The sequence below is a fragment of the Podarcis vaucheri genome, assembly GCF_965113315.1.
Source record: "Podarcis vaucheri genome assembly, chromosome: 5".
Lineage (NCBI taxonomy): Eukaryota > Metazoa > Chordata > Lepidosauria > Squamata > Lacertidae > Podarcis > Podarcis vaucheri.
In genome coordinates this window covers 8077137-8086254 of record NC_138763.1, presented here as the reverse complement: position 1 = coordinate 8086254, position 9118 = coordinate 8077137, and the positions used below count along the sequence as shown (strand labels likewise).

The following is a 9118-nucleotide window of genomic DNA, read 5'->3' as shown; positions in this document are numbered from 1 at the left end:
CAGAAGTGGCTTAGTCATACTGGCCATATGACCCGGAAAAACTGTCTGCGGAAGCGAACAAACTCTGACTCCCTCGGCCTGTAAAGCGAGATGAGTGCCACAACCTCAGAGTCATTTGCTTCTGGACTTAACTGTCAGGGGTCCCTTTACCTTTACCTTTACCCCCAGAAAAATGTGGGAGCTGTCAAGTACTACTAGACATCTTCCAGTTGCCCAGAATGGACACACAAGGGAATGTGGCTCCAGACAGGGAGGGCTTCCTGTCATACCTTCTCTGGAGCTTCCTCACCCTGTGTGTGACCAGGTAAAAAGGTAAAATGTAAAGGACCCCTTGACAGTTAAGTCTAGTCAAAGGCAACTATGGGGTTGCAGTGCTCATCTCACTTTTTAGGCTGAAGTAGCTGACATTTGTCCACAGACAGCTTTTTCCGGGTCATGTGGCTAGCATGACTAAACTGCTTCTGGCACAAGGGGACACCGTGATGAGTGTCAGAGCATGTGGAAATGCTGTTCACTTTTCCATCGCAGTGGTACCTATATATCTACTCTCACTGGTATGCTTTTGAACTTCTAGGTTGGCAAAAGCTGGGGCAAAGCAACAGGAGCTCACCCCATTGTACGGATTCAAACCAAAAGGGCTTGTCACGCAACCATCTCTCTTGGAGTCTTACTCTCTTACTCTTAGACTCTCACTCTCCTGGCTCTTAGCCAGAGCATGGCTCAACCTTCACATAGGATGGAGCCCACAAGCAGAAAGTCTGAGATGTAGCTGAGGCTTCTTTTCACTGTAACCACGAGATCAAGCCTGCCTTCAGATCACTGCTGTGAACTGAATGTGAGTAAAACTTTATTCTGACTTTTAAAAAAGATTGTGTTGTGTTATTATTATTTTAAGAGGGAAATAAAGGGGAATCTTGCCTGGGACTGGATTGCTTAATCAAAGGATTCTAGCGAATCATCAACTTGCTTCCAATAAGTTGCAAAGGGAATGCGCTCTGCTGTTTACTCACTAGCGTGAGGACGGATAATATGAAAACAATATATCCTCTCCTACCTTCCTTAACATTCCCACAGAAAAAAGCACTACTTACGCTCCTTATTTTTGTTGTTTGATGCATTGACCCAGCTAAAGAGATCTGTGCATGTGAACAGCCTTGTTTGTATGTATGAATTGGGGTACAGGCATGAATTGGCACATGCTATCACATGCACTTGCCAAGCCCAAGTGTCTTATGCATATTTTATTGCACGTGAGTAAGACTGCAAAACTGTCTCCAGTGCACTGCATTCAAGTGTGCATCTCCTGGCACATTCCCATCCAACAGTTGTTGCTGGCATCTGTCTGTCTCGAAAGCGGCAATGGAGTGCACCTCTGGGGGTGAAGTCAAACCTCTGTGTGAGCAGCACGGGTGACCTCCCTGAGGCACAAACTTGGTTAGTGTGTCTGGCTGCCCAGACAGCAAGACTCCCCTCTCAGTCACACTGATGTGGTCCAAAGGAAAGCAAAGTGAGACATTTGACGCTAGCTTGGCTGCAGGAGCTGCCGCAAGAAGGCATACAAGGCACCATCCAACTGTCTTAGGGACTCCTCTCTGGATTTGTGTAGGGATTACCCCTGAGCCTTTTCTTCTCCCAAAAATGTTCCACAGTTTTCCATCTTCTAGGCGGGTTGCCTCCCCAGGTGGATGAGCCCCATCTGCCCCTCATTTCCCTCTACAGCATAGTGACAGCTTGTTTTGCATGCCACTAGAGCTGAACTGGTGGCAAAACGTCTACAACCCCATCCCAAAGATTTGGGCTGGATCCCATTGGGGTATCCAGGAATTATCATACTGCTTTGTATACAGAAGGTTGAATCCCTTACATTTCCAGGTAGTTTTTGGAAAGCTTCCCTGTCTGAAACCCTGCAGAGATGCTGCCAGACACTTTATATGCATTTTATTTCATACCTTTCCATTCTACCCTTCTTTAAGATTAACACTAAGTTTGGCTAGTGGTATTAAATATCACCAAAATAAATCAAATGAAAAGTACAGGTAATACCAGAAGTGGATAACAAACTAAGAATTGTGTCCTAGGAGAGGCCAAGCGTATCGGCATGTATTTTAGAACTTGTTTCTGTAAATGGCTGATTTTATATTTTCTCTTTTCTGAAGAAATCAGTCAGGTTACCTGAAAGACTGCCTTGCTCTTTACAGACCTGTGCAGTCACTACATTCATTTGATGAGGCCCTGCTGATGGCACCACATTCTCCTGAAATCCATTTTTCAATACTTGGAGTGGGGCCTTTAGTGTGAAGGCATCTGCCATGTGGAACAGGTTTCCTTTTGAAATAAGGAATGTGCTGACCGCTGTGTGCTTCCTGTGTGTGCTGAACACCTTTCTGTTTATCCAAGCCTTCATTTGTCATATGTCAGGAGTGCTCTGATGGTGTTTCCTGCTTGGCAGGGGGTTGGACTCGATGGCCCTTGTGGTCTCTTCCAACTCTATGATTCTATGATTCTATGCTGCTGATACTAATGGGTTTATACCACTGGATGCTGTGGGAATTGCATCTTACTGTATTGTTTTGTGCTCTTCGTTTATGGGTGCGAGCCCTCCAATTGGAGAACAGCTTTTACCAAAGGTGTCATGGACTTTGAAGAAGTATGAACTCAGGACGAAAGGGAGAAATGTGCTAAGAGGAAGGCACGCTTGGCAAACCCTCACCCTGATCACCTGCCACCCAGAAACCTATGTCCCCACTGTGGAAGGACGTGTGGATCCAGAATTGGCCTCCACAGTCACTTACTGATTCACTGTTAAGAAATCGTGTTCATGCAAGACAATCTTACTCGGCTACATGTGATCACCAGAGAGATGATGACGATGACGAATTATCTGGTTATTGTTCTGCAGGTAGCAGCTGGGATGGGGTGGGGAGTCCCACCTATTTGTTCTGTGGCACAGAGCAACGTCTTTGGTTATGATGCATCATGGTAGTTCACAAGCCAGACAAAGATGTTACCTTAAAAAGGGAGCTGCATGGGCTGGTTTCCTCCTATGGATTCCACCCCCCCCCCGGACCACAGGTTAGGAAGGTGCACAGGGTATCATCTAGACTGACCCCCCTAACTCATAACACTATATTAAGTGCTGGGTTCAGATCTGCTTGGACTCCCTTCCCCCACCTCCACTCCAGACCACCTGACCCTGGACATTCATCCCTCACTCCTGGACGACTTTCCAGACTGTGTCTGAGTGGGAAACCCGTAGCAATTCATCGGTGAGAGGAAAGCCTTCTGCCCATGCTCAGAAGCAGCGGGTGACTGCAACCGTTGCAGGATGAGACCGCGCCGTCCCCGCGCCTACGGCTCCAAGGAATCTGCTTTGCTGCTGACAAGCGAGTCCCAAGCGGAAGAGAAAGCGAAGCTCCCTATTGCCTGTTGTTGCATAAAGTGGGAAACACACAGTGACGCCTGGAACCAAGGGGGGGGGGTGAGGAAGGAGGAGGAAGAGGAGGAGGGGGGAAGGGGCTCAGCGGCTCCCAGCAGGGCTTTCCCCAGGGGATCTGCGGAGGGCGGACAGAGGGCGCGCTCCGCAGGGGGTCTGGGCTCCCAGGGCGCTGGAAAGGGGCGGGCTCCCCCTCTCTGACCCTTTTTCGCCCCCTCCTCTTTCCCCTCCCCCGCTCGTTTGCTGCATCCTCATTGTCATTCCTTCCTCGCCTCCTGATGTCACCGCCTCCCTTCGCTGCCACGCTCGGCGGGGAGGGGAGAAAGGGGGGGGGAGAGGGAGGACCTTGCCGCCGCCGAGCCGCGCGCTCAGCCCCGGATGCATGACTTCATCCTTCCGCCTGGGTTTCCTTTATGGTGTAGGGTTGTCCCAAGCGCTCTGCTCAGACGCTCGTCGAGGCTGCTGGACGCCGCACGCGCTCGCTCGCTCGCTGGCTCTCCTTTGCTCGTCTGCCCCAATTGCTCAGCGCCTCTTGATCCTCTCGGAGCCTCGCCCCCGCCTCTGTCTCGCTCTCTCTGCGAGGAGCAGAAAGTGACCCAGGTGCCGCCGCCGCCGCCGCCGCCGCCAGCACCATGTCTGAGATCCTGCCCTACAACGACGACAAAGTGGCCCGCTATGGCACCGACTCGGAAGTCGGAGACATCTCCTTCAGCTGCCGCCTGCAGGACACCAACTCCTGGGGCAACCAGTCCAAGCGGCCCCCCAAGCTGGGCCAGATTGGCAGAGCCAAGCGAGGTAAGGAGCGTCGTCCGCGCGCGGCTGCTTGCTTGCTTGGGTACACACCTCGGGGCACCGTCCCCGTGCGCCCCAACAACAACAACACCCCTCCCTCCCCAGTCCCACCTCTTGCCCATCTGCTGCCAGCGCAGGAGAAGGAAAAGGGAAGTGTTTCACTCCCCACCCCTGAGAGCCGGACTTCAGTCAACCTCGACAAGGCTAACCACCCCCCAGTCCGTGATTTTTCCTGTCGCTGTGGTTACATATCCTAGCTGGGGTGCCGCAGACGGAATCTGTTGGAAAGGGAGAAAGAAGGGTGGTTTTTTTGGTGGTGGGGAGTCTTTTCCCTCGTTCAGCGCCCCTCCACCGCACTCTTTAAGCTGAGCTCCGATCTGAGCCATTTGCCACAAGAATTCCAGTCATCACTACTTCTCTCCTCACTCAGCCCAGACCCCTCCACATCCCCCCAGGGCTAAGCGCCCATAGAGCTGCCCCGGAGCCGGCGCGCCTCGGTCCCCATCTCCTCCCGCACGTTCCGCTGGCTGCGCTCCCTCTCTAATCACCTCCGCTGGCTCTGCGCTCCGCAGCCAGCCACCATCTGGGAAGGATGGGGAGCCATTTTCCTGGAGCGGGTTTCATTACCAGATGTCAAAGGAGGGAGGGCGGGAGATCCAGCCCCATGGCTGCCCCAAAGGAGCGGCGAGGCTGGGGAGGGAGGGGTGATTTAAGTGTGGCCAACGCCAGGTCTTAAGTACGCAGGATGAGGCCCCCACCCCGCGTGCCCTTTCCATTCTGACGGCGTGTTTTTTCTGCGTTTGCTCTCCTGTCCCTACAGTGGTGATCGAAGACGATAGAATAGACGAGGTCTTGAAGGGGATGACAGACAAGTCGCCTTCTGGGGTATAAATCAGCACGGAAGGCGCCTGCACCCAGCTGCAGACTGATCCCTGAATTTTTAAAGCACTTTTGGCTGCGCATGTTTGTTGGGATTGTGGACAACAAGGAAAGCAAAAGGAAGGAGATGAGGCTGCTGGCAACACCCTCCACCCCCAACGCAGACCCCCAGCCCGAAGAGGTCACTTGACGGGGGCCACCATCTCACCCTCCTCCGCATCCAACGGAGAGCATAAGGGACAAAGAGACCTTGCCACCCAACTCTGTCCTGGTTACCAGTGCACGATGCCCATCCCCGGAGTTGCATCTTCAACAACAGCCCTTCTAGAAGGGGCTTCCTCTCTCTCTCTCCCCACCTGCCCCTTCCTTCCTCCGTTGCGGAATGGAGCTCTTGCGCCTTGGGGAGCTGTCCATTTCAGCACCATCGCTTGACGCGCGGAGCCGTCCGCTCCAGCACCATCTTTCCGACGCGCCTGCAGCTCGGGGAGCTGTCCATTGCAGCACCATCCTCTTGGAGGCTCTTGCTGTGGAGCCGTCCATTGCAGCAGCGCCTTTCCCTGCGCCCGCGCTGGGGTGCTGCCTGTTTTCCCATGTGCCCGAACCTTCCATCATCCCGCCCTCCCCCCTCCCAATTCCTTCTGTCCAGCCCTCAGCAGCAGCAGTGTAGAGTCCCCTCTTTGGCTTGGGCGACCCCCTCCATACCACGATTTGAAGGTGCTGTTCCTCTGAGAGCTCTGAGCCACTGGATTGCCCAGCTCTCTCCATTTTTAAGGGTGGGGGGGAGGTCTCCTGTAGCGATGCACTTTACGCCTTTCACATTTTCGGGGTGGCTGTGTAGCTGACATCTGCATAGACGTAGAAACGAATATAATACACACACTTATACAGACACACTTGCGCGCACACTTCTCTAAATATAACAGGTTCATCGTGTTTGCAGTCATGGCGTCTATATTCCAAACCGGCAACCATCCCGTAATACACAGTAGCTCCCCCCCTGAAATATAACACCAACCTGTAAAACCCCAGCCCGTTTGCAAAATACCAGCAAACCCAAAGCCCAAAGCCAGCAGTGCTGAGTGGAAGACAGAGGTTCTGACATGGATGGACTATAACATAAAAGACAGTGATTGTTTTGCTGTCGAGAGACATTTTTGCTCCATCTTTTTTGCATGAGCTTCCTGGTCTTGGTGCCACGTCTTGGTGCCACTAGTCATCCCACTATGGCACGCTTCTTTTTAACAGAAACTCCTCATATTTGTATTTTTATATCTGAATATTTGTTAACAACAATCTGCTAATGTCTAATGTCAAAAACGTTGCATCAAAAGATTGTTTGTATTGTTTTCTTCCCCATAAAGGCAAGACAGAAAAGGTTTTATAAGATGGATTTTCCCCTTGGAAGGCAGATATAGTGAAATAGTTGGCGCTCTTAATTATATATCAGTATTGGACAGGACTTCTTGAATGTGTTTGAGGTTTTGCACACATCATCGTTAACAAGAAATGTATTTAAAGAGTCTTATACTGTGATCAATGGCTTTGTTGATGGACTTTGTAGGAACATGAAGAATTTAGAAAAAAAATACTATTGCACTGTTTATGAATGTGTTCAGATAACTTGCTGGTTATTTGATGCCTCTTTATTAGAAGGGGATGTTCAGAGTTGTTTTTAATTTTGTACTTTAATTTATTTATTTTTTAAAATAAGCTTATTCTTGTCCGTTGTGCATGAGAAACCTTCATCTTTTCAATAATATACGACATTTTATGAAGACAAGCAAAAAAACAAAATTTATTGTCATGACATTCTAAGAATGACCCATTGTAAATTTTAATGCCATTTTTCACTGTACTGGTGAACAAAACTTAATGAATAAATACATACATGTACTGAAATGGAAGCAGCCAGTTCTGGGTATCGTCCTTGGCAAAGATTGTGCATGATCGACAAGCCAGCTTATATCAGACCAAAACCTGCCACTGCAACTTCACCACTGGCCAAGGGCTCAGATCCCTGTTAGAGAGGTTGTTTAAAAAGCAATTACTGTGTTCTCTTGAGGAATCCTATAGAAACCCTGCTGAGAACTTTGCTGGGCTGCAGACCTTGGAAAAAGGTACCACCTCTCTGTTTTTTTCTCTTGAGCAAGAGGCTTAGTGTGTTTGAACTGTGTGGATAGACCCAGGCATTCAACTGTGCAGATATTTCAGCTATTGAAGCCTAAATCTCTGCAGTTGCCTGATTGGGATGTCGAGAACTAAATGACCTAGTTTTGCTTGATAGACAGAAATAGAAATTCAAGCAGCTGAGCAGCTTGTGGATGTTAAATATTTCAGCAGAGCCTCTCAAAGGAGCTGCCCTTTTTGCCTTTGGGAGAGGAAAAGGACTCTGTGGAGACAGAAGGTGGTGCAGAACTCTGCTAGGAGGCCAGTCCCAGAGGCATCTGCATTGTGCAGGGAGTCGATGCCCAACAAGACAATACTGCTGCATTTTTGTCTGTAGTCTCTATCAGGAAGGTGGGCTGACAGCAGCATAACAGAACCTGGTGGCCCAGGGAGCAGGGAGAAATTATCATGATGGTTAGCAGGTCCTTGGGTAGTTTTGCTTGGGGACAGGTGGGATTTCATACCTTTGGAGCCATTCGTGAGATTATGGATCCATTCCAAGCGGGAGGCCTTGAGAATGTCCTTATGAAATGTTTGCAGTGAGAAGGGACTCTAGGGAGAGACAGGTCTGTTTATTTCTCCTTCTGCTCACCCTGGGATTGATCTGGTCTCCATAAAAAACAAAACACATGCACACACAAAACTGAAACCAGTTTGATTTATTTAGTGGAACCTAGCTACTGTTTGGTTGGTTTGTTTTTGTCCGAAAATGCTCATGCTGCACACCTCCAGCCAGAAAGTCGCTGCCAATGCATCTGATAATGCAACACAGTGAGCCACTAAGCTCCATACATGCATTTGGGGAGGGAAAATACCACTGTTGACCACACATATGCCCATTCAGGGCCAGACCCAAGCACACACACATGCACACAAGGCAACGCAAACCATTCAGCTCACAAATCAGTTGGTACATATACCGACACACACACACATCCCCATATCTGGACAGCTGTGACATCGATGCAGGTACTGAGAACAACACAAAAGGTTACTGATTCATAGTCAGAGTAAGTGTGCACATACGCTCCTGCGAACAAATGTGCAGCATTGCACACACAGCCATAGGCATCAACAGAGTCATGTGTGCGCATGCACATACAACCCCCCCACAAGAAATCACAAACATAACACTCCTGTTTCTAATCAAGCTATATTTGCAGTCTCTGAACACCCCTACCATCGCAATTCCAAAAATACTAGTGTATGTGTTTCAGACTCTGTGAAACATATGGTAGATAGGCTAGGGGAAATGGTTTGTGACTACAGAATTTTTTTGTTTTTGGGGGGGGATGTCATTGTGTGCTCCACGAGAGTGTGCCCCTGTCTTTCAGCCTCTGTGGCAATCTCCCTGACATGCTGCAGTCTCTGCTGATGCTTTTCCTAATGCCTCGGGCTCTCTCATCCCCAGCTGGTATAGCACAGGGATGTGCTTTACAATCAGACATTTTTATTCACAGGCCAGTTTTCCCCTCCTGAATAGCAATATTTAATTAATCACATTGCCTGGCACCCGAGATCCCCAGGCAGTCACCACTGAACACCTCTTCCTAGGAGTTATAATGACTAAAGCAAGCAGCTATCAGCAGCAGCAAAAAGATGCAATACTTCTAACACTCAGGATCCCACTTACTTCTCCTCACAATGCATAATTAGCAGGTAGAATTCACTAGCATGAGACCCAGCGAAGGCATCATGAAACAGTAGCATTAAGAGGACTGATCTAATGACAAAATTCAATCAGATTGTAATGATGGTTAAGAATTGTGCTGCTTGTTTTCAGCAAAACAGCAGCTACAAAAAAACCCACTTCCTCCTTTCAGGGACTATAGATCTGTGTTAACCATC

General features: G+C 49.4%; 1 protein-coding gene across 1 annotated transcript; it reads left to right on the top strand.

Moving 5' to 3' along the window:
* Window positions 1-3807: 3807 nt before the first annotated feature.
* On the top strand, window positions 3808-7003 carry CAMK2N2 (calcium/calmodulin dependent protein kinase II inhibitor 2). The gene is made up of 2 exons (XM_082223681.1): window positions 3808-4228; window positions 5046-7003. The coding sequence occupies exons 1-2, from the start codon at window positions 4066-4068 to the stop codon at window positions 5114-5116; spliced, it is 234 nt and encodes a 77-aa protein (XP_082079807.1). The 5' UTR covers window positions 3808-4065; the 3' UTR covers window positions 5117-7003.
* Window positions 7004-9118: the final 2115 nt, after the last annotated feature.

Bases quoted from the DNA above. Each gene is read 5' to 3' on its own strand.
- CAMK2N2 (XM_082223681.1), top strand. From the start codon at position 4,066: ATGTCTGAGATCCTGCCCTACAACGACGACAAAGTGGCCCGCTATGGC. The intron at 4,229-5,045 runs GTAAGGAGCGTC...CTGTCCCTACAG, and splicing joins GATTGGCAGAGCCAAGCGAG to TGGTGATCGAAGACGATAGA.